At 44.3% G+C, this 26,290-nt stretch overlaps 1 protein-coding gene across 12 annotated transcripts in view; it reads right to left on the bottom strand.

Annotated features, from left to right (window-relative positions):
* Positions 1-26,290, bottom strand: part of CLYBL (citramalyl-CoA lyase) — a 239,856-nt gene that overhangs the window by 43,353 nt on the left and 170,213 nt on the right. For all 12 annotated transcript variants that reach the window (XM_019971669.2, XM_070800438.1, XM_070800443.1 and 9 more), the window contains one exon: positions 648-836. In XM_019971669.2, the coding sequence (XP_019827228.1) occupies positions 648-836 (189 nt within the window). The remainder of the gene's footprint in view (positions 1-647; positions 837-26,290) is intronic.

Here is a 26,290-nt window from a genome sequence, read left to right as displayed (position 1 = left end):
ATTAAGCCCATTTCAAAGTTTTCTTAAGTAATTTGACATGCCAGGGTTTTATTGGCTGAAAAGTCTGTCATGAAACAAACACACCTGTCAGCAATTTAAAAAGGATGAACTAGGGAACTGTTCAGGAAATAATATCTGTGCTAATTAAAACCACTAGTTAAAAGCTTCCTGTCTCTTCCTCCAGTTGCCCTAAGGAGTGACCTTTTCCTCTCCTCCTTTAGGTTCATTTTTTTCCTTTGCAGTTTATGTGCTTTCGCCATCCGCGATGACTTCAAATCAACCTGCCTAAGAGCCATGCACATCTCTACTCTTCCAGGTGGAGGGGTAGGGCCTAGCTGTCTCTAGTCCCGGGTAACCTGGTTTCCAGGGTTGCTCTAGAGGAAGCTGTTCTGTCTAAACCACATATCTGTGCCGGCAGCAGAAGCATCATTTCAAGTGTAGATCGTTTTCTGTTGAACACTTAGGGCAAAGCCAGGTTCTCCTTGGATGCAGGATATGGTCTTTTTGGTTCCTTTTTCTCGGTTCCATTTTCCTCTGCTCTGTGTGTGCATTTTCAAAACCTGAAGCATCCAAACCCTTCCTTTCTTGCTACTCCTTCTTAGCCGCTCCCCAGTCTTTAATTAAAGCAAAGTGTATGAGCTACTCACCCACTGGATTTCTTCAGGACCTTCGACCTTCGGGAGCATGAGGCTGGAAGGAAGGACCCGAGACTGCAGGATGGCCTCCAGGTCTTCTTCGGCCAGACCGCTGGACACCGAGTTGATCCTCACACACTTTTCAGTTGGGCCCAGGTCAAAGTCTTCAAGAGTTTTTACTATTCTCAATCTAGCTTCATCCTACAAGTGTAGATAAAATGTATCTCCTTAGCTTATGTGCCATTGAGGGGAAACACAATCAAACCATCATGAAATTCTTATGTGGGTTGAGAGTCTGAGCACCATTACAGTGCCTACTATAGCCACCAAGTAAATGATGTTTGAAATGATGGGCAAGTGATTGATTTCCAGACTTTATTCAAGTTGACTAGAGCAGAAATGAGAGCCATTGTAATGCATGCTGGTGAAACTCTAAATATTTAATAGTGGTCTCATCTTGCTCATTAGGGCTTCCCCAGTGGCTCAGCGGTACAGAAACTGCCTGCAAAACAGAAGACGCAGGAGATGTAGGTTCGATCTCTAGGTCAAGAAGATCCCCTGGAGGCGGGCATGGCAACCTACTCTAGTATTCTTGCTGGGGAAATCCCATGAACAGAGGAGCCTGGCGAGCTGTGGTCCATGGGGTCTCGAAGAGTTGGAAGTGACTGAGCATGTATGCAGGCACTTGCTCATTAGCATTACTTTTCCATTGGAAAGATAAAATAATTACTGGGTCACATTTATTGAGCACTTACTAAGCACTAGGCATGGTACTAAGTGCTCTACCTGCATTTTCTTATTTAATAAATACAAGAAACTAGATAACTTATGGACTAATGGTAGTCTTGACTGCCAGCATATTCACATTAGGGAAAAAATAAGGTTTTGTTTTTCTCTATCTATAGGCTTCATGCTTTTTATTCACTTAAAAATTATTTTGCAACTGTGTTGAATCTTGACATTCAATTAAGAAGGCACTCACAGGAAAATGACACTCCCCGCTACAAAAAAGCTCCAACTTCTTCACATGGAAGGCAATAATATCACCAAGAGGAAATCCCTTCATGAAGCGGTAGACAAATACATATTTTTTTCCCTTTGATTTGACAGGCTTTGCTCCACAGTTAAGTAAAGCTGAAAGGTTGAAGATCTGCTTCAGTATTTGAATTGTCCCCAGAAAAACAGTACAAAATTAAACATGTTATTTACTGACTTTTGAGTTGGGGGTGATGAAGGTGGGGTAGGGCCTGGGGAGAGAGGAGTGCGTTGAGGGCGTGGGGGCTGAAATCAAGAGGAAGAAAGCACTTGGGGTCATTACTTCCTGCCAATTTCAGTTTCAAAAACAAATTCCTCCCACTTGCCAACAGCCCTCAACAAATTCTCATTGTCAGAATGAACAGTTATCAAAAGTAGTTTCATTTGAGAAGGGTTTTTATGATACTAATAAAACTTTAAAGCTTCTCACTGCTGATGAATGTAGCTTGGGGGGAAAAAAAAAGTCTTAACAATATACGGGCATTTGAACAGCCATAGTTATCTAGGAAAATCACAAACCAAAGCGGAGAGAAAAAAACAATTATTTGAGCCAATACTGAGTCAAAGTCCAATCAAGGAGACCAGCCAGGACAGTAGATTTAAACCAGACGGATGTAGGTCTGCGACTGGGTGGATGCAGGGAAGACCTCCAAACGTGGTCTGAGTTAAACAGTGTGAGGAAACGCTTAGGGTTGTCAGCTCGGAAGCAGAGTCCAAGGGAGCAGTTTAAGACAGCTCTGTGGAGTCCTGATTTACTGAGATCTGACTGCTAATAATTAGGCCAGCTTAGACGAGAGCTTGTACTAGCTACCGTGGGGGAGGACGCAGCCACGGTGGCTGGGCTCTACCATGCTGTGGGCTGTTCTGCAGGGACAGAATGTTTCCACTTGCTCTACTGTGCCCTCTTGCTACGATCACTGAATAAGAAAATCCTGATGGGGAAGAGCAGAAGTCAACTCACTAGGATGGTTCCCAGGCTGTCTGTGACTGTTGGGAGAAACGACGGCTGTGTGTATTTAGATCCATGGCCTCAGAGAACCCAAGATGTGCTAATGCTCCATGAAGCCTGGTGCAGCTCTAGAACTCAGGGTGGCTCCAGCTCAGAAACGTTTCAACTTCCAGGTTTGCCAAGGGCAGGTCGGGTGTGGAAAGGGTCTCCTGAGACAGAGTGAATGGAAAATGCAAGGGAACTAACCAGAGTGTTTAGGCTGTAGTGCGTTTCACTTATTTATCGCTTTTTTTTTAACTTGTTATTTTGTATCAGGCTATAGCTGATTAACAAACACTGTTGTGATAGTCTCAGGTGAACTGCAAAGGGACTCAGCTGTATATACACGTTTCATCCATTCTCCCCTCAAACTCCCCTCCCATCCAGGCTGCCACATTGAGCAGAGTTCCCTGTGCTGCACAGTAGGTCCCTGTTGGTGATCCATTTCAAACACAGCGCTGTGTACATGTCCATCCCAAACTCCCTAACTATCCCTTCCCCCTTTCCTTCCTTCCGGCAACCATAAATTCATTCTCTAAGTCTGTGAGTTTCTTTCTGTTTTGTAAGTTTATTTGTATCGTTTCTTTTTAGATTTCACATGGACCTAGAGTGTCAAACTGAGTGAAGTGAATCAGACAGAGAGGGAGAAACATCACATGAAGTGCAAATCTGAATCATCACTGCCATCCTCCCAGTTTAATCTGCACGTGTAAGATCCCCCGCAACATCCGCTTCCTAAATCGTTAATGTTGGGGTCAAACAAAATCTGACCTCTAAGCTGTTTAGTCGTTTCACTTGGATTTGAAGGAGACTGTTTGTTCAAAGCTCATGTTCTAAACCTGTCTATAATTTTTATCTAAAGTCAGATTGCCATGGTTTCAGCACATTCTGGTTTACTTAGTAAAATTTGGCCCTTGTGAAATCGGCTGCAAATGAAGTACCCCATTCCAATTTTAGGCATAATCTGATTAGTACTTTTCATGCTATAATAATGAGCAGTGAATACTCAGCATTTTATTAAACTCTTTTTTCCCCCCCTCTTTCTGGCTCAGAATTCAAACCAAGCTCTTTCCAGTTCATCATTCTATACCTTTCCAAAAAAAGATGGTCGCTTTGGAGGTATTTTGCCACACAACACCCTTATTAACAGGCTGTTGCTTGTGACAATTTACATAAACCAAGTGTGCATCCCTCTGCTATGTATCCTAAAATATCCAACAACTTCCCTGAATTTACACCAACCAACAAGCATGTGGATTTTTTTTTTCTTTTTGGTATTTTAATGGTGAAATATGTTACTTTGCTAGCAAACACACCCATGCCATCTGTTGGGTGAGAGGAAGGCAGTTTCTAAGAACAATTAGGTTTAGTTCTGGGTGTTCAGCTAGAGAGAGCCACAGTCCACCAGTTGTGAAAAGAAAGAAATTCTGTCCGTGCTATTCTCTCTCCCTTTCTAACACGGACCTTACCTCTTGCTACCGGCTCTCTTACATCTCTTTCATCTCCATCACCTCACTCCCTTTACGCTTTCATCCTCTTTCCCTCTCTTTTTCCTGTTTGTTCCTGACCATCCTTCCAAGTTCCATCTCATTAGGGGGATTAGTAAGACTTGGCCTGGCAGACACCACCTTCTCAGAAGGGCTATATGGATGATCTGCTGAGATTACTGGGAGGTAAGTGGTCCCTGGAGAAAGGAGGAAAAGGAAATGAAGGCAAAAAAAGGCCACTAAGAAATGAAATTTTTGGCAGGCTGAGGGCCTGGGGGCAAGGGTGGAGGGGGTCTTACATTCTGTTAACAAAACAGGTCTTCCAAAATAAGGTTTAGTAGGAGCTGCATTCTAAATGTGTGAACACTACAGGACGGCCTTGGTCAGCATTTCTCAATGTAGGATAAACTCGTCCTTCTAAGACCTGACAACCTGAAAAGAGGGAATAATGAATTTAAGGCCTTGCTCAACAATTACATTAGATTTTTGCAGAGACTTAATTAGCATCGTGTGTTTGGAGTAGGTCTGATTCCAGAGGTAGGGTCTGCAAAGGTCACAGAGCAAGTTGGCACAGGTCAGAATGTTCACAGGCCCCGGGTCTAAAAGGTGATGTTACCAAAGTTCCCACATTTCAATCGATATTTCGTGCCATGGGCTGCTCAGTGCAGTGGACCAGGGGCTAATAAACTTGTCCTTATACATAAGCCGACGGATCATGTGACTCTGTCTGGGCCGGGAACCAAGGCGTGCTATGATTTCAGAGACCGGGTTCGTATCACCTGGGGAAGAGAGACACGCTCTGCTGACGTAAGAAAGCGAATAAATCAACCATCCCCGAGACCTGCAGACTCCAAAATGAAAGGAGAAAATATGCGTGCAGTTGGTTCACTTGGCACCCATTAGAGCTAATAACTAATCATCCTCACAAGTTTCGAGCTCAGAATGATCAAATCTGCAAAGAAAACAACATCCGTCCACTTTTACACTCCAGTGGAAGAGGTGGTCCCTCGCGGCAGGGCGGCACAGTCTCGCCATCTGGAGAATAAATCGAGTGTGAAGTACAGTACAGTTTGGGACCAAGCTCCGTGGCGGCAGCTCAGCAGTCAGTTCATTAGTTCCAAACTTGCAGGGATTAGAGCGGCGTCACTTCTTCTGTCGGATAGGAAGAGACAGACAGGACCCGAGGTGCAAGGAGGATGGTGACAACCAGGAGGAGCCCCTTGGGCTTCTTTATAAAACTACAAAGTATAAACACACCCAAATAAGTGTCTTAAATAATAGCATCATCACAGTTTCATAACATCTGAATTAGCACCTTTCTCTTCTCCTACCCGCCCTCCACCACCCCTTGAACCTTGTCTGTTAACCTATAGTTTGTTTTCAGAGGAAATCGCCAAGACAACCCTGAACGCAACAGGAGCAGAGGAAAAGCCATGTGGTCGAAAGGAGATTTGGGAATTAAGTAATACAGAAGGGTTCCCAGCTCCAGAGAGATGCTTAATCTGTGTGAATTTTTTAAACGAACAATTAATATTCTTATCCTACAAAAGGCAAATCACCACACCACATACCCAGAAACACTAGTGAATTGTCTTTTCTGAATTTGTCCAATTCACCTCACTTCCATTTTGTCTAATTCATCAAATGATGTCATAAGCATGGACTGGAACAAATTTGGGGCAGAAGGCCCTGATTAGCATCTATAGCTATAGATTAGCATCTATATGAAATGATTTTTTGGAAAATTTTGAGATCGATTGGTTTAAAATAAAAGGTTCTGATGCATTGTTCCATGTAAGGATGTTCTTTTCCGTGTAAGTTCTTTTTAAACATTAATATTAGAAAACAGAAGTGCCTGTGACATAAACAAGTCATCATTAGTAAATTATTGTATTTTTCTGATAAATATATCATAATCACAGAGACTGTTGTACTGACTGTATTAGAAAAAAAGACAAATTTTCATTGATTACTGCAACCTGGTAGTGTTTCTTCGGGTAAGGTGATACTGTTGAATTTTCTGGCCCATTGTTTTTCCCACATGGAAAAAAATCTTGGTTTACCCAGGTTTTTTTGTTTTGTTTTGTTGTGAGCTGAACCATGCAGAATGTGGGGTCTTAGTTCCCTGATCAGGGGTTGAACTCATGTCCCCCGTGATGGAAGCACAAAATCTTAACCACTGGACTGCCAGGGAAATCCCAAGGTTTGTCTATTTTCAAAAAAAGAAAATCTACAGCAATACTGAACATACTATAAGTTCCCTGGCACAACAGGGAAGCCTGGTGTGCTGCAGTCCACAGGATCTTGAAGAGTTTAAGTGACTGGAGTGACTGGACTGAACTGGCTTAAAATTTCATTTGTTGATAACACCAAAAGCACAGGTAACAAAAGGAAAAATAAACAAATTGAACTTCATGAAAATTTTTAGATGTTGTACATCAACAGAAGAAAATCAATTTAACAGAATAAAGACACTATCAAGAGAATAAAAAGGCAACCCATAGAATGGGAAAAGATATTTACAAATTATATATCTGATAAAAGAAGACATATTCAGAACATATATGGAACTCCTAAAACTCAACACCAAAAAACCCAAACAAGCCAATTCAAAAATAGGCAAAGGACTTGAACAGACATTTCTCCTAAGAAGATGGACAAATGGCCAATAAGCACATGAAAAGATACTCCATATCATTAATCATTCAGTTCAGTCACTCAGTCCTGTCTGACTCTTTGTGACTCCATGAATCGTGGCACGCCAGGTCTCCCTGTCCATCGCCAATTCCCGGAGTCCACCCAAACTCATGTGCATCGAGGCGGTGATGCCATCCAGCCATCTCATCCTCTGTCGTCCCCTTCTCCTCCTGCCCCCAATCCCTCCCAGCATCAGGGTCGTTTCCAGTGAGTCAGCTCTTCGCATGAGGTGGCCAAAGTATTGGAGTTTCAGCTTTAGCATCAGTCCTTCCAATGAACACCCAGGACTGATCTCCTTTAGAATGGACTGGTTGGATCTCCTTGCAGTCCAAGGGACTCTCAAGAGTCTTCTCCAAAACCACAGTTATTAATCATTTTTTTTTTTTTTGAAAGTCGATCAGTTGTGTCCGACTCTTTGAGACCCCCACAGACTATACTGTCCATGGAATTCTCCAAGCCAGAATACTGGAGTAGGTAGCCTTTCCCTTCTCTAGGGGATCTTCCCAACCCAGGGATCGAACCCAGGTCTCCCGCATTGCAGGCAGATTCTTTACCAGCTGAGCCACAAGGGAAGCCCTATTAATCATTAGGGAAATGCAAATTTAAACTACACTGAGATACCACTTCATATCCATTAGGATGGCTACTATCAAAAAACCCCCAGAAAAACACAAGTATTGGGGAGGATGTGGAGAAACTGGAACTCTAGTGCACTGCTGGTAGAAGTATAAAAAGGTACAGCTGCTACAGAAAATAATAAGGCAGTTACTAAAAAAATTAAAAATAGAATTAACATATGATGCAGCAATTTCACTTCTGGGTATACACCCCAAAGTACTGAAAGCAGATCTCCAAGAAATTATTTGTACATCCATTTTTATAGCAGCATTATTCACAATAGTTAAAATGTGGAAGCAACCCAAGAGTCTATTGACAGAAAAATGTGTGTTAGTCGCTCAGTTGTGTCTGACTCTTTTTGACCCCATGGACTGTAGCCCACCAGGCTCCTCTGTCCATGGGATTCTCCTGGCAAGTATACTGGAGTAGGTTGCCATTTCCTTCTCCAGGGGATCTTCCCAACCCAGGAATTGAACTCAGGTCTCCCTCATTGCAGGCAGATTCTTTACTGTCTAAGCCACCAGGTACTCAGACAGAAGAATGGACAAGTGAAATGTGTTTAATACATACAATGGAATGTTATTCAGTTTTATACAGGAAGGAAATTCTGACACATGCTATAAGATGGATAAACCCTGAAGACACTGAGTTGTGAAATAAGCCAGTTACAAAAGGACAACAATGTGAATGTACTTAATAATCACTTAATGGTACACTTAAAAATGGCTATGATGGGGCTTTCCAACGGTTAGGAACCTGCCTGTCAGTGCAGGGGACACGGGTTCAATCCCTGGTCCGGGAAGATCCCAGGTGCCACGAGGCAATGAAACCTGTGAGCCCCAGAGCCTGGGCTCCAAAACAGAAGCCACCACAATGAGAATCCCGTACACCGCAACTAGCAAGTAGGCCTCCCTCACTGCAACTCGAGAAAGCCCTCATCCAGCAACAAAGACTCAGAAGAGCCAATAAATAATAAATATTTTTTAAAAAGAAACACATGGTTTAAAAAATGAGTATGATGCTGAATTTTAAGCAATGTGTACTTTATCACAATAAAAAAATGAGGAAAATGTTCATTTACTGATTTCATCCCACAAGTTATTACATTCTAGGCACTCTGCTCTGAAACTGTAGCTTTCAGTACAGCAAAGTTTCTGATGTGTTTTTTATGAGAGATTCTTTAAAACAGGTTCCAAAATGGAAGCCAAATCAGCTTCCATTCAAAGGACTGAAAAGGCTCAGGATGTGTATGAGGGCGTACTTTGGCATACAAGTAGCTCTTTAGGTCTCTGTTTTTAATTCTTCTGGGTATATACCTAGGAGTTGAATTGCTGGACCATTTAGTAATTTTACATTTAACTTTTTGAAGAACTGCCGAACTGTTTTCCATAGTGGCTGTACATTTTACATTCTCATCAGCAATGTAGCAGCGTTCCAAATTTTTCCACACCCTTGCCAACACTTATTTTTCATTTTGTATGTTTTTGATAATAGCCATTCCTGTGGGTGTAATAAGGTATCTCACTGTGGTTTTGATTTGCATTTCTCGAATGATTAATGATACTGAGCATCTTTTAATGTGTTTACTGGCCATCAGTACACGGATCTCCCTTGACTTATGATGGAGTCACGTCCCGATAAACCCATTGCAAGCTGAAAATATTATCAGTTGAAAATGCATTTAATACACCTAACCTACCGAACATCAAAGGTCAGCCTAGCCTGTCTTAAACGTGCTCTGAACACTTAAATTAGCCTACAATGGGGCAAAACCATCTAAACATGAATATCTCATGTAATTTACTGACTACAGTCCTTAAAAGTGAAAAACTGAATGGCTGTCTGGGTAGAGAAGGGTTGCAACTGTATCGATGGTCGACCTCAAGACCACTTTGCTGACTGGGAGCTGTGCTTCACTGTCACTGCCCAGGATCACAAGAGAAGATCAGATCACGTAACACTTGACCAGGGGAAGATCAAAATTCAATATTCAGACTATGGTTTTCATTGAATGTGTATTGCTTTCCCACCAGGTGGACCACTGTAAGTCAAGTACCATCTATACCTTCTTTGTAGAAATATCTAGTCTTAAATTTTTAAAAATGGGTTGTCTTTTGATTGTCAGATTATAAATGTTTATATATCCTAGATAGTAAATCCATATCAGATATCTATGATTCACAAATATTTCCTCCCCTTCTGTAGGCTGTCATTTCACTTTCCTGACGGTGTCTTATAATGCACAAAAGTTAATTTTGCTGAAGTCCAATTCATCTGTTTTTTTCTTTGGTAGCTTGTACGTCTGTGATCATTTTGTGATCATTACCTAAGCCAAGGTTACGGAGATTTACACCTATGTCTTCTTCTAATAGTCTTACAGTTTTTACTTTAACATTTAGTTTTGATATACTTTCAGTCTACACATTTGTATTCAGTGTGAGGTAGGGAGGCTTGTGATAGTTTTATTTTGTGGTTTCAGTCCTCATCGTTCAATAAAATACAATGAAAATTCCTTGGAAAGAAAAAACTCAGGTGGAAAGAAGGCGCTTACTCCCCTGGGACTCTTCGCTCAGCTCTGCCCTCGCCCCTGACTGGAGAGGGGCTGGTGTTTGGCCTTCCCGTTCCCAAGGCCCTGTCCATTCCACATCACCATTCTGCTAGCTCTTCCTCTTTCACTTTGCCCTTTCCCCACCTGATAGCTCAGTTGGGAAAGAATCCGCCTGCAATGTGGGAGACCCCAGTTCAAGTCCTGGGTCAGGAAGAGGGAGACCTGGGTTCAATCCCTGGGTTGGGAAGAAACCCTGGAAAAGGGAAAGGCTACCCACTTGAGTATTCTGGCCTGGAGAATTCCATGGGCCGTATAGTCCATGGGGTTGCAGAGTCAGACACGACTGAGTGACTCTCACTTTCACTTCACTTACACTTTTCCCCACCTGCTCCGAGTGGATTTTCCTCAACTCTACATGACAGGCCTCGTGTGTGCGTGTGTGTTTCTGAGGACCTTGCCAGACTGCCCCATGAGCCTCTGAGGGACCTCAAACCCACACCCATAGGGAAATGTCAAGCTAGTACTGAGAAGGTGTCCTGCATGGGCAGAGCTGTGTTTTTAACGTTTCTTATTAACTTTGAGATTTAATAGTGAGGCTTTGAGGTACACTTTACACACAACACTCTGAAAAAACAAAGTATTTGCTTACTAAAGGCTGGCATAGCCTTTCTCAATGTCAAGAACAGCGACCACACTCATGTGACTGGAGCTCTGGAATCTGCAAGTTCACAGCTCTCTCCACTCATTATTTGCTTTGTTCTCACTCACTGCTTGTTCTTAGCCTCAGAAGGGCTGTGGTATTTCTGTGTTCCAGCTGTGCAGCAGGGCACAGGGAGCCATGAGATTTGTTCCAAGTGGACTATTGGAGGGAGGAGGGAGGAACGGGGGCTGTGACTGCTCTCTCCCGGGGGTGAGGGGGTGCTGGGCAGCGGCCACGTCTCCACGATGGGAAGGATCCGGAGGGCAACTCTACAATGTCTCACACGTGAGGTGTTTTATGTACTGAAGACCAAGCTTCTAGATACTTGAAAACATTCCAGTTCAGTTCAGTCGCTCAGTCCTGTCCAACTCTTTGAGACCCCATGAACTGCAGCACACCAGGCCTCCCTGTTCATCACCAACTCCCGGAGCATGCTCAAACTCATCTCCATGGAGTCAGTGATGCCATGAAAACATTTAGATAACTGATAGGGTTTGTCCTTTTTAAAAAATGACTGCTTGTGATTCTGAAAAGAACATTTCCTGAATATGATTCTCACATTTCGACCCAATGTCCATGATCTGGAGCAATTAAAATTTCTTAACAAGTAGGATAGGAATCAGTCAAATGTTATCCACCATGCTGTGGACAAGCGTGGAGGAAGGCAAAAGACACATGTCACTTTATACACGCATGCTAAGTTGCTTCAGTCATGTCTGTTCTGTGACCCTATGGACTGTAGCCCGCCAGGCTCTTTTGTCCATGGGACTCTACAGGCAAGAATACTGGAGTAGGTTGCCATGCCCTCCTCCAGGGGATCTTCCTGACCCAGGGATCAAACCTGCGTCTCTTTCGTCTAACCTTCTTTGGCAGGCGGCTTTTTTACCACTAATACCACCTGGGAAGCAAGTCACTTTATACTGACATGTAAATCAATGCAGGAAGGTATCACCCAGTGGCAGGGTCACAAGGCCCATAGGATGAGAAGTGAAATAACAGTTCGAGTCAGTGGCACAGACATTAGGATGTGGGACTCAGAGGCAGGAGGGGACACTGTGGGCTGAGAGCAGAGGCGGGGCAGTTAAGGGTTTCTGCAGGTGCAGAGGAGAAGGGATGACCCAGCAGAGAGCTGGCAAAGGGCAAAGGGCAGAGGCAGGAAGAGTGAGTGCATAAAAGGGCGGATGATCAGTACCTGTGACCTTAGGAGGGGAGGGTCCGTGCCAGGAGACGGACAAAAAGCCAGGAGATTCCCAAGCCGGCAGAGGAGAGCCCAGGATTCAGGAGGCCCTGTTCCACCGGGGGAGGAAAGGGTGATGGGGTGGGTGGGACAAGGGTCACAATTCAGGGGTGACTTCCCTGGTGGTCCAGTGGTGAGGACTCCAAGCTTTCCGCTGCAGGGGGCACAGGTTCCATCCCCGATCTGAGAACTAACATCCCCACGTGCCGTGTGGTGGAGCCAAAGTAATAATTATAATAATAATCATGGCAGTTCAGTTCTGCTTCCACAGCAGAAGCTGTCCGGTGCTCAAGCCTGGACTGCGAGAAGGTCCACCCTGCAGCCCCTGAGCACTAAGACAAGGATCCTGCTTGAGGCCGCCCTGCGCATGCTCGGTTTAGGGGGTGGGGGCACGCGCTTCCAGGGAGAGAGGGTCTCGGGTCCCAGAGCCACTGTTTTTGCCTTCGGAATGGGCGTTTGTACACATTCTGGGATCTGAGTGAGGGGTGTCACAGTACCTTGAGAGCCCTTGAAAGCGAAATGGAAAGTACACGTGGGGCGGGAGGGCCAGCCCGCCGCCCTCCCCGCCCCTTCTAATTGGTCTCTCCCCACCTGGCCTCTGTCGGAGAAGGTGGCCTCCTGCCCACCTTGTGCAAAGCACAGCCCCAAGCAAAGCTGCCCTCTCCCTCTCAAGGGACTCTGTTTGTGTTGGGTTGGAAGAGGTAATTAACTGTTTTGGTTTAAAAGCCCTCCTGCTGGGCTGCAGTCTGCGTGGGAGAATAAAAGTAAACAAGTGAAAGGAGAGCGTGTCATCAAAGGACTCTGCCCTTACCTGGCTTCCTTATAAGGATGAATCCGGTGCTGCCTGCCACAGGTGTCACGGATTCCCCACACAGGCCAGGGCCGCGGGTCTTACATTCTTTTTTTTTTTTAACAATAAATTGAGAGCGATCGGTTCATAGTTTAATGAGGCAGCCTTGCCGTGGTTCCACATACGCACCAGGTAACAGCCATGTCACCTGAATCCTGGCCTGAGCAGTTTTACTGTGATGCCAACATATTCTGGCCGATGACTTCCTTTACCTCTCAAGCCAACAGTGAGATCCATGGTTAGAAAGGGATCCAAACGGTCTTAATGTAAATATCAAGAAACAGTTTTCTTACGGTCCTGATGAACCTATCTGTAGGGCAGGAGTAGAGACGCAGAGGAAGAGAACAAATTTGTGGACATGGTGCGGAAGGAGAGGGTGGGACAAACTGAGAGAGTAGCGCTGACATATATACCCTACCATGTGTAAAGTAGATGGCCAGTGGGAAGCTGCTGTGTTGCACAGAGTTCAGCTCCACGCTCTGTGATGATCTAGAGGTGTGGGAGGGAGGGGAGGGAGGCAGGCTTGTGAGAGAGGGGGTGTATGTAATACAGAAGTTGATTCACTCTGCTGTGCTGCAGAAACTAACACAGCATCGTAAAGTGACTATGCTAGTTTAGTCGCTCAGTCATGTCCTTCTCTTGAGACCACATGGGCTGTAGCCTGCCAGACTCCTCTGTCCATGGGATTCTCCAGGCAAGAATACTGGAGTGGGTTACTGTTTCCTTCTCCAGGGGATCTTCCTGACCCAGGGATCAAACCCAGATCTCCTGCATTGCGGGCAGAGTCGTTACAACTGAGCTAGAAGGGAAGCATACTCCAATTTAAAAAAAGATTTTAAAAAAGGATAGAGAGTCCAGAAAAACACGCACCACACCCAAACAAATATAGTCAACTGAACTTTGACAAAGGAGAAAAGATAACTCAGTGAAGAATGCTTAATCTTTTTTAAAAAACAAAGAACAGTTTTTTCTTATAAGCCAATGCTTCTTCATTTATGGGGCTTCCCTGATGGCTCAGTCGGTGAAAAATCTGCCTGCAATGCAGGAGACCAGGGTTCGATCCTTAGGTCGGGAGGATACTCTGGAGAAGGAAACGGCAACCACTCTAGTATTCTTGCCTAGGAAATCCCAAAGACAGAGGAGCCTGGTGGGCTATAGTCCATGGGGTCGCAAGAGTCGGACACGACTTAGTGACTCAACTTCAACTTCTTCAACTTTCTTTAATTAATTATATGGAAGAAAACATTCATTTCCCTGCCCATCACCAAATTTTGGAGGCAGGTGGGGCTTTTTCTCTGTGAGGCTGCACTAAGGCAGGTTAGGATGGAGCTTGGCTGCAAAACTGCCTGAGTCAGTGCCAAGTCCTTCAATATCACTTTGCTAAGGTGCTGACACGAAGGATCTTGTCTCCATAAGTAGGAAGTTATAAAAGCTTACAGACAGAAGTATAAATGTCTAATGATAAGGTACAAACAACCGTGCAATTAAACAGACTAAGCTAATGGGAATTTGAGCTGGCTATGGGTTCAAGGTCTTGACTCCTATTCTGGGCAGAAAGCTCTACCCCCGTGGCAGAAGAGCATCCCAAACAGGATTCTTTCCATTCCTTAGTGTTAATTAATCCTCCTGGCAACTATGAATGAAGAAATCAAGTAACTGAATAAGCTCTGGGATGGCAGAAACAGAATGTAAAGAAGTATTCCATGCAGTACGTTAAACTCACTATTCTCACAAACCGCTTTTAAGGTAGTGAGGCTTCACGGCTAAAAGGAATTTTAAAACTCCCCACACAATATTACCCATTGGTTCTACCTTTGTTTCTTTTGATTTCTGTTGCTCAAATGTATACTCGCAACCTCATTTTTTAGTAGCCGATCATTTATTTTTCATGGCTTGTTATTGTTGCTTGTCTCGCTTCCTAGTTATTTCCCAAAGAAAGTGGTAATTCAGAAAGAGTTTTTTTCTTTTGGGTAGCAGATGTAAAAGTATTATATTTTAAAGGGTAGAACTTTTCCATCTTATTCCTTATACATTTTATTTTATTCTAAAATCAATGAGGAAGGGAATTCTCTGGCAGTCCAGTGGTTAGGACTCTGCATTTTCACTGATGGGGCCTGAGTTCAATCCCTGGTTCGGGAACTAAGATTCCAAAAGTTGTGAGGCACAGCCAAAAAGAGAGAAATCAGCAAGGAAAGAAAAAGAAAAGAAAAATACAGTGTGCAAACTGAAAGAATGGAGGGTGATGATAGCCATCAGAAGATTCTATTGTTATTTCTATAATTTTGTTTTTATTATTTTGCCACACTGTGGGGCATGCGGGATCTTAGTTTGCCCACCAGGGATTGAAGGCGTACCTCCTCCAGTGGAAGTGCAGATTCTTAACCACTGGACCACCAGGGAAGTTCCAGAATATTCTATTTTTCAAAAGGCAGATTCTGCCCTATGAAAACTAAGCTTTGGTTACAGTGAAGAACCCTTCTTCAAGGACCAGGCTGCATGGAGGTTTCTCTCTGCTGACTTTACTCCACAAAATGGAAACCATGGAGAGAGTGGCAAAGCCCAGCGTCATCTTCCCTAGCTCACGGACACTAGATCTTCTATAATTAAATGTTTTCCTTGAGAAAATGCTAATAAAACAATGCAATGGCTGGCATTGCCACACTTGGTTTTCATTGCGTTTTACACCTTTTCCTCTTGCCAGCTCTTCACGTTGACTTTCATTCCTTCACTGGTGCCAGGCAGGCTCACTGTGGAACCACTTGGGTTTTCTTCCCTCTTTCTGCACCCGGTGAATTTTCATAAAGCATTTAACGTGAGAACAAGCAGGTTAATCTGCCGTGCCGGTGAGCCAGGCTCTCGGAAGGCCCCCTGCAACACTGCCATGTCTTGGCGTCAGAGTCAGAGGCCTGGGTCCCAGTGGTGGGGACGCTTGCCAGAGCCTTCTCTGTGCAGACACCAGGTGTGATTTAGCATAACAGATTGTGTGGACGCTCAGAGGCTCCTGTAACCCGTGCGTCAGAACCAAATCGCAGCTTTCATGCAAGATGAAGACGAAGAGTCTCGTGGGCTAGACATTCTGCCAGGAAAGGCTTCTGGACATAGAGGAAATGGAGAACCACCCCCGCTCCCCGCCCCCGCCCTTGCAACAAATGCCTGGTTTCAGACACACTGACGTACTCCTTCATTGTGTCAGTTCAAATCCCCTGTCAAATCTCAATGCTATTTTCCTCTACTGACAGATAGGCAATGAGAATCAAAGATTGTTTTTCATATATAAAGAGAATACACAAAAAACAGAATTATAATGAAATTTAAAAGCTCACTGAATGCAGGAGACTTCTACAGTGGTCCAGTGGTTGAGATTCTGTGCTCTTAACGCAGGGGCTTGGGTTCAATCCTCGGTTGGGAAGCTAGATCCCACACGCCGCAACTCAAAGAACCTGCGTGCTACAACTAAAGATCCGACATGCTGCAATGAAGACTGAAGATCCTGAATGCCACAGCTAAGGCCTGGCACAGCCAAATAAAGAAAATAATAAATAATTTATATTCTAAAAAAAGCTCACTGAATCCAGCCTTTGCTCTACATCAGCTGACACTGACTCCAAATGCTGATGCTCTAGGTGTCAGCTCTCATGGCAATAATTAAGGAGATTGAGGAGGACTCCCAGGGAAGAGAACTTCCCTGGTGGCTCATACGGTAAAGAGTTTGCCTGCAGTGCAGGAGACCTGGGTTTGATCCATGGGTCGGGAAGATCCCCTGGAGAAGGAAATGGCAACCCACTCCAGTATCCTTGCCTGGAAAATTCCAAGAACGGAGGAGCCTGGCAGGCTACAGTCCACAGAGTCGCAAAAAGTTGGACACAACTGAGCAACTTCACTTCACTTCACTTCACTTCCCAGGGAAGAAGCCAAGCCTGGTGGCCAGCACAGTGTAGATCCCAGGGATGAGAAGAACAAGCTCCCTGAGGACGACAAGCACAGGGAACCTCGAGAAAAGGACAGGCTCCAAGTAGAGGCACAGGCTGCCCCCATAGGGAGAGTGGCTGCAGTCACCCAGAAGACAATCTTAGGACAAACTTAGCAAACACGACTGCTGGAACTACCTGCCTTTTTGTCAAGATCACTGCCACAGGGCAACTTACTGCTCAGCGACGTGCAGTGAGTTACTAGAGAGAACCAGTGTGTTCCAATGCTGAGCAATATGGCTTTGGAATGGTGTCTGTGTGCTCAGACATCCAAAGTCCCTTGAAAACAATGATGTACGGGCATACACGGTTCAAAGGACTTGTCTCTCATTTGCCATCACAGCACTCCTGACGTGTAGGCAGCGCAGGTATTATTACCCACGACTGTCTGAAGAATGTGGGATTTATCCAGAGATTCCACACTAGTCAGCAGTCAAGATGAGGATGAACTCAGATGCCATGCTTCCAATCTTGTGCTCTGTGTATAGAACTCCTCTTTGCATATTTTATAGACTCTGATTTACCCAACAGCCTATAATCAACTATTTGTGTTCTGTTTAAACTCAGTTGATTCTGTAGTTGGCTACCAGGAGTCCTGGCCAATACAGGGATCATATACACATGCAAGATCCCATGTCTTGTTCACACGACAGGTAGGGAATACCTTTTGTACAGGACAATCTACATAATCATGTGTAATGACTACAGAGTCTTCTGTTGCATGGGTATGCCATAATTTATCGAATCAATCCCCTTATGATTAAGATTTAAATTTCCCCCAATTTTTTGCTATTAATTCACTCATTTTATTCAACAGATATTTACTGAGCACTCTTCATGTGCCAGATACTATTTTAGGTAATGAAGACAACAGCTCCCTGTCTACATAGAACTTACATTCCGGTTAGAAAACAACTAATAACCAAGTAAACTAATGAACAAATGCAGGCTATGAAAAGATCTAATAAGAGAGCAGAATTTAGCAATGGGACAGCTGTATATGAATATCAGAGAACATTCATCTTAGAGCACTTGTCTGAGTAGTCCCTTAGGATAAATCCTAGAAGTGCAAATGTAAGGTCAAAACACAGGCTCATTTAGATACCAAAAGAGGGCCATGAAATTCTGTCACAGTCCTCGTCTAAACTGGCTTTGAATCCAGCAAGTCTAGGTTCCAGTCCCAACTTGGCCAGTGACCGGCTCTCTAAGAGACTGAAGAGGCTCCTATCTACTGCACATCTCTGCACTTCAGTGTCCTCATCTGAGAAATGGGGGCAATAGAAGTGCCTGACTCAGGAATTGGTAAGGATTGAAAATGATGTGACATAAGGGGTTAATAATGTTAGATGAAAAAAAAAATACTCATTTAAACATGTACACTAAAATTGCTTTTTTTAAAAGGGGTGGGGCTTCCCTGGTGGTCCAGTGGTTAAGAGTCTGACTGCCAGTGCAGGGGATACAGGTTCGATCCCTGGTCCGGAAAGACCCACGTGCTTCGGAGCAACTAAGCTCATGTGCCGCGAGGACTGAAGTCCACACTCCAGAGCCTGTGCTCCTCAACAAGAGAAACCAGCAAACGGAGAGGCGCAGGCACTGCAAAAATACATAAATGAGGGGTGTACAAATTTAAACTCCCGTTTCTTGGTGCCCAGCCACTTCGGGTTGGTTCTGAGCTCAAACTAGCTTGACCTGTCTGTTTTCCAGAACCCAGCATCCACACACCAGACCTGCACCCAGGCGAGGACTGGAATGGGACCTCATTCCAGTGGCTCTCATGTCCCTAGTGCTCAAACCAAAGGGAAACGCAGGGGGCTGGTCTCCTGGTGCTGAGGAGAGTCCCCAAAGAAGCCAACATACTCACGGATGGCGGGGCAGCCCGCCTCCCGAATCTTAGACCTTTCATTTTGTAAGAAATCAGATCTTACGTACCAAGTCTACTTTCCTCGGGCGCCATGGCCTTCTGTTGGCTGGATCCCTCAGCAGGGCGGGTAGGTCTAGCGTGCTCATCGGTACTTGATAAAAACCACAAATAGCAACCTGCTGAATGTTTTCGTTTCAATGTAGAAACTCCAAACTGGAATCTTGACCTGGTGCCTTGGCAGCACTGGAAGGCCACAGGTTGCAGATGGCAGATGACTCACTGCCCTCTGAAAAGGTCGATGCTGTTGGTCCAAAATGTGACCACGTCCCACTTCTTCCTTTGTCCATCTGTTGTGGTCTAGGAGTGACAATTTTAAAGTTTCAAATTTGGACTGTATATAAGCTGATTTCTCAAGCCACATCCAATATGGTTTGGCAACCAGTACTACTCTGGTGTGGTTTGACCAACAAGGTAGTAAAGAACATGAAGGTGTCTGTCTTCTTCCCAACTGTATGCACAGGTCACCTCCATTCAAAGACTAGAGAAGTCTGTCTGACAACAAACTTCCTCTCCAGGGTATTTCTCAGCTTCGATATAAGTCTGAACCCAGCAGTTCACATTCATCTCCACAGTTACCCCTGTCAGTCTTTGCCGTCATCTACTGAAATGACTTATCTATAATGTTGGGTTTTTCTACAGCATGTTGCATCTATTTAATGTGTTTATTTAATTGAATAAAAAAAGAAGCAGAAGTAAGGTAACGGTGGGGTCTAAGGTGGGTTCTATCAAGAGATCCTCTTGAGGTATGGAAGGAGAAACCAGTGGTACAAACTGGGGGTCGGCACCATGGTAACAGAGAATGTCAGGAAGATCCAAGACCAGTATAAGGTAAGTGCTTTCACACTCTTCCTACTGGAAAAATCAGCCATCAAAGCTAAGTTGCAAAATTGGATTATAAAAAACAAATAAGCATACAATGTGTTGCTATTTAAAAATAATTGTTTGGAAATAAATAAATCCAATATTGTCACAGGGCTTCCCTGGTGGCTCAGTGGTAAAGAATCCGCCTGCAATGCAGGAGGCATAGGAGACACAGGTTGGATCCCTGGGTTGGGAAGATCCCCTGAAGGGGAATATGGTAACCCACTCCAGTATTCTTGCCTGGAGAATCTCCATGGACAGAGAAGCCTGGTGGGCTACAATCCACAGGGTCACAAAGAATCGGACACGACTGAAGTGACTTAGCATGCACGCAATATTGTCACAAACACTGTGAGCTGTTCACCCATAATCGTGAGCTAGCAAATTGAGTATAATAACAATAACAATATAATTATAATACATAATATAATCAGTCCAGTTCAGTCACTCAGTCCTGTCTGACTCTTTGTGACCCCATGAATCGCAGCACGCCAGGCTTCCCTGTCCATCACCAACTCCCGGAGTTTACCCAAACCCATGTCCATTGAGTCAGTGATGCCATCCAACCATCTCATCCTCTGTTGTCCCCTTCTCCTCCTGCCCTTAATCTTTCCCAGCATCAGGGTCTTTTCAAATGAGTCAGCCCTTCACATTAGGTGGCCAAAGTATTGGAGTTTCAGCTTCAACATCAGTCCTTCCAATGAACACCCAGGACTGATCTCCTTTAGGGTGGACTGGTTGGATCTCCTTGCAGTCCAAGGGACTCTCAAGAGTCTTTTCCAACACCACAGTTTAAAAGCATCAATTCTTCAGTGCTCAGCTTTCTTTATAGTCCAACTCTCACATCCATACATGACTAATATAATAATAACAATATAATATCATATTCTAAATTTGAAATGAAAACTATATTGGAAAACAGTTATTATAAGATGTACTGAGACAGAGCTCTGAGAATATGTCAATAAATTTGGGCCAAATGACCAGAGAGTCAACTGTTTGATAAATGTATAATAAAACAGCAGAATTTTATTGATACTATTACTCCATGAAGCTGAAATACCCTAAAACAGAAAAACTAACAAAGAGCGTCAGTCTGGTACAGAAATGAAGATACCAAAACAAGCCAGGGATGGAGGTCTGCAACCCATTTCTCTGATACTGGGGTGTTTCTTTCTTACAAAAAAACCACAAAAAACCTTAAGAAAATGATTCATTCAGAAGGTGGTATTTCTACACAGCCATTACATGAACAAAAAATATTGATCTCAAAAGAGATCCAATATTCCAATTCAATAATACTATTAATATTAATGCTGTTTTAAGTCGGCATTTTTGATTTTTATTATAGTAAGACTGATCACAATGTTACTAGAAAAAGAGATATCATAGCTCCTAATTAATGAAATACATCCTTTGAAATATACTCTTCTGAAGTGTGTTAGTCCCTAAGGCCGCCATAAGCAAGTATCACAAAGTTGGCTGCTTACAACAACAGAGACTTCTTTTCTCACAGCTCTGAAGACCAGACATTTGAAATCAAGGTGTCAACCGGGCCATGCCCCTCCCTGGAGAATCCTTCCCTGCCTGTTCCAGTTCCCTCGGGCTGTTGGCATTCCCCATGGCTGAGTCAGTCTGATCTCTGACTCTCAGCCCATGTGGACTTCTCCTCTGTGTCTCTGTGTCGCTGGAACTTAGTTCCCATCTGGGTGATCTAGGATGGTCTCATTTTGACACCGTAACTGTATCTCGGAGAACCCTTTTCCATATAAGTTTGCCTTTATAGGTTCTGGGGATTAGGATGTGGACACATCTTTCGAGAAGCCACCAGTCAATCCAAGCACATTCCATGAACAGTGGAATGAAAGGTTCTTCAAAAGAGCTACTACCAAATCGTGTGTTAATGAAGAAGTCTCCCTTTCCCATTCTCTTAAATTCTACATTAAAGGTCCCAGTGCTGTCTGGAGCCATATTCAGGCTTCCCTGTGTCCTGTGCATCACTGCCTGTTCTTGTCCTTTATGGTTCTCACTTCCACTGAAAGCACACGGTGAAGGAGAAGAGGATGAGAGTGTAGCAGTTCTGAATCACTGCTTTTAGGATGTGTGCTTGGGTTAATGCTTTCCTCCAAGAAAGCTACTTTTAAACTTAGGTCTAGTAGGTATCATCCAAAGAACACATTTTTAGATGATTGGCTAAGGTCTGGAATCATAAAAAATACAATTCTAGGGATGAAGGGAGTTCAGTAATTATCCAGTCATTTCAGAAACAAGGAGACAAAAGTGAGATCAGTAAATCGCTGGAAGTCATCAATGCGAGGAGGGGCAGAGCTGAGACTATAACTCAAGTCCTCTGATCCCCACTTAAGCGTCTTTTCACTTAATTCAGAGTGTGATGCAGAGCTCTCTCCTCTGTGGACCACTCAAGTTGGTAGCCTCATGGGTACCACCCAATGAAACAATCAACCTTCTGTGGACTGAACGTTTGTTCCTCTAAAACTACTATGGTGAAGCCCTAACCCCCAAATATGATGGCATTCGGAAGAGAGGGGTAGTTAGGTCATTAGAGTAGAGCCCTCGAATAGGATTAGTGCCCTCATAAAAAGAGACACAGGGCTTCCCTGGTGGCTCAGAGGTGAAGAATCTGCCTGCAATGCCAGAGATCCTGGTTCGATCCCTGGGTTGGGAGGATCCCCTGGAGAAGGGAATGGCAACCCACTCCAGTATTCTTGCCTGGAGAATTCCACAGATAGAGGAGCCTAATGGGTCCATGGAGTCGCAAAGAATTGGACACAGCTGAGCAACGAACACTTCCACTTTCAAGAAGAGACATGAGAGAAGATTTTTCTCCCATGTGTGGGCATAGCAAGATGATAGCCATCTATGAACCAGGATGAAAGCTCTTACCAGGAAGCAAACCATCCCGCAACCCTTGATCTTGGACTTCCAGCTTCCGGACAGTGACAAATAAATGTCTGTTGTTTAAGCAACTCAGTCTACAATGTTCATGATATCAGCTTGAACTGATTAAGTCACAACCCAGTGAATATATTCCAAAATATTAACTGAATGTGTGCTACGGGCAGAGCTTGCACCCTCAGGTGAGTGAATGACTGATGGTGCCTGAAAGGCTGCCAAGGCTTTGATGCAGCTTTCACATGAGGGTGTTGGGATGACTCTTCACTCCACCCTTGGAAAAAAGTGAAGTGCCTAGAGTTTATGTCCCCTCTTAGAACTGCTTCTTAACTTGTCAGGTATCATTGTTTGAGTCAAAAGCATTTCTTGGCCTAGAAAATAAGTCTCCTCATTCCTCTCTAGTGCTGAACTCTAAGACGAAGCAGGATCCTAAGATCAACAGCCTAAGCTTTTTTTTTTTTAATTAAAATACACCACTGTCCGTAAAATAAAGTATCATCTCTGGGGAACAGTAAAGCCATCAACTAGCTACTCATAAATGAGAGAGTCATTTTCTGGTGGACACAGTGAGCAAAAAAGACCCAGATGGTGGATCCTTTTGGCAGAGACTTATCTGCTTCGGCTGTCTAATACATTTCTTCACTGTGTTAATTCTTGCATCAGAACCATCATGGCAGTGTGCTTATTTCCAAGGAAGACGAAAATGGAGAGATTTTTGTCTGTAGGATTCTTGCCTTCCTCCTTCAACATGGGGGTGCCCTGTTCACTGCAGCAGGGGTCAACTGAAATGACCTGGATCGTTTGGTGAAAAATCTCAAAGCTCTGGCCCATACAAGACTCAACATAATCCCTTCCCCATGAAACAGGAAAGGGGATTAGACTTTTTGGGGGTGGGGTGGAAGGGTGGGGGGGTAATATTTTACCTGGGCTGGACCCGAAGCCTGAGGAAGATTCAGAATTTATTTTAAAATGAATTTGGCTGCCTGGGTAGAGCATGTTGCATTGCTGCTGGCTGGAGAGTGAGTCCCGCGGGCTTGTGGCCCTGCCTCCTTTCATGAGGAATCCCTGCCAATCCAGGATCTGTGAACTGCTTCTGCCAGCCAATCTCTAATTCAGCATATGCACAAAGCCAATTTTTGGACACCATGATGGTGCCTGGCACCTCTGCGGCCCACCATGTTTGCAGAGCTCACAGTGAAATAAGTAGCTAGCAAAAGAGAGAAAAAAAAAAACATGCCATGCAAAGGCTTTTGAAATTCACAGATAAATCGCCTATGTATTATACATTTATGTGTGTCTCTCTCCTGCTTTTCCAACAGAAACTTCCCCCACGCCTTTCCTTGTAGTTATTTCATTTAGATTTTCAGTCTGGGATGCACTTAGCAATAGTCAACACTGACAAAGATAAAACCCGGCTCCCCGCTGAGAACATCTGATTTTTTAAATGTAGAAATGCTGCTCTTTACAAAATAGGACATTTCCCTTTTAATTAGCTTCCAAATACACCCAAATAATTTGCAACTAGGAAATGATGCCATTTTCGAATACTTAAAAATAATTCCGAGGCATTGCAAAACCAATCTGACGAGAGGCACAAGCCAGTGAAACCTTCCGTTTTGAGACAAATTCAACTGTTTCTTTGGGACCAGCTGTCATAACCAGGGGCTCATTCACTTAACCCTCTGGCTTTGGTCACTGTTTTCTCTCAGAAACCCGTGTTTAAGGTGTACTTGCTGAAATATCTGGGAACAAGTAATACAGGCTCAAGCACACCCATGTGGCTCTTCCTGCCTCCCTCCCTTCCATAGACTTCACTGCCAACCCTCTAGGTTTCAAACAGTTCTTCAGGAGACAAGGTAGTCGTAAAAGCTCTCTGGTGTCACATCACGCTATCTTTGAAACCAAATACATGGACGGCGCTCGCCCTGCGATGTGCTGGCTCTGAGTCCCAAGGAGGGGCTTTTTGACTTTTCCCTGTGCGTCAGTTCAGTTCCGTTCAGTCACTCAGTCGTGTCCGACTCTTTGTGACTCCATGAATCGCAGCACACCAGGCCTCCCTGTCCATCACCAACTCCGTGACACCAAATCTCTGGACAGAAGGGAGGGGAGAGCCATTTGATTTTCCGATGTGTCTTTCTCCCAATGCTTAGATGGTGACAAATGGCCAACGTCTGGACTCTTTTGGTAAGTGACGTCCTCGCTCTTTTGGCCAGGTGAGCCAGCGCTGATAGATTTGCTAAGTGTGGGGATGCATGAACCCTACCAAACTATACGTGGACCTTACCTGCTATGGTTTCTGTTGGTTTAAAAAAAAAAAAAAAAAAGTCTGAGCCCTGCCGGTATAAGTATAAATATTTCAGGAGCTTGGCTGATGGCAAGCCTCGCACGACCATGTGGAAGCCAGGCGTGATTGCCCTGGCCTGGTGTGGGGCTCCCCAGGTGGCAGGGGCTGCAAGCGGGCCACGCCGTTGGTGGGGGGCAGACCTGAGTGCCTCCAGTCATTCCGAGTAGCCCCTGGGCTGATTGGTGACGAGGGCTGACAGGCTCCTGAGGGGAGGTCCTGTCCAGTTTCTCTCTGAAGCAGGCATGATGGGCCAGGCATGGGGTCCTGAAGCCGAGACTGGGGACTTTCTTGTGTGACTGTGCGTACATTCCTTCTCCATGAGGCCACACTCATGGTCTCTTTGGAGGCCCTTGGCTCGCCGGAGGATTACCATTAAGAGACGTCTGCTCAGCGGCGCCAGGTTCTTTCCCCGCCCCTCGGGGGCCAGCACGGTGCCTCCATGCGGCTTCACCCAAGCCAGACAGAAGGGCAGGCCACCAGGTCTGGGAATTAGAGAGGGCGATCGATATGTGTATACGGAACACAGTCACGGACAATTGAAAAGGCTTACACGTAACCCCACTGGGAACGGCTTAAAACTGAAGCCTGTGATAAGTGACTCACGGAACCCAGACCCTGACGAGGATGCCTGGGGATGACCAGAGGTGAGGTTCCTAACATCTGTGTTTCTCAGAGTTCAAATGGCTGGAAGTACGTAAACGATTCTAGGACTGGTTCTGCAAATAAATATACCTACTTAAAACAGGGAAGCACTTTTCACTTCTGAGTGATCCTGAAACCTTGAAATATGATTATCACTTCTTAAGTTTCATGTCAAAGGCAAGACCACTTCATTGAAATATAAAGCTTACTACTTCAGCCCCACTGTCTTTGCAACTGGAGACAAGTGCCACCTCAGTGGTATACTGAGGTTCTTTAGTGATAGGCATGTGCTCAAGTGGGGAAACCACCTAGGGGAGTAATTAGGGATTATAAAATTATGATAATGAAGGCAGATATGAGATTCAAATACAGATATTTTGAACTTCAAACTTCTGATAAGATATAATCAATAAGGATTTTTTAAAGTGTACTTTAGTTCTATCAGAGTTTAGTAGATTTTAGGAAGATTTGAATTGGATTGTAATTTGGGATTAATTTACATAGTTTGTTGTTTTACTAATGCAGCTGATTTTCCTAGTGTAAAGAAAACATCTTGTACCTTGGACCACTGACAGCTGGGTTTCTAATAGAAACCAAAAAAGGCAAACTCAAAATAGAGAAAGGTTGTATCGATCAGGGCTCTCCAGAGAAACAGAACCAAAAAGAGATAGAGAACTGATAGACAGATAGATAGATAGATTCATTTTAAAGAATTATCTCATAAGATGACAAGTTCCAAATCCATCAGGCAAGTCGTGGGCTAGAAACTTGGGCAGAAGATGATGCTGTAGTCTTAAGGCAGAATTTCTTTTTCAGGAAACCTTAATTTTTGCTTTTAAGGCCTGC

This window comes from Bos indicus, chromosome 12 (genome assembly GCF_029378745.1).
Source record: "Bos indicus isolate NIAB-ARS_2022 breed Sahiwal x Tharparkar chromosome 12, NIAB-ARS_B.indTharparkar_mat_pri_1.0, whole genome shotgun sequence".
Lineage (NCBI taxonomy): Eukaryota > Metazoa > Chordata > Mammalia > Artiodactyla > Bovidae > Bos > Bos indicus.
The sequence above is the reverse complement of the archived record's forward strand: the minus strand, read 5'-3'. Positions and strand labels throughout refer to the sequence as shown.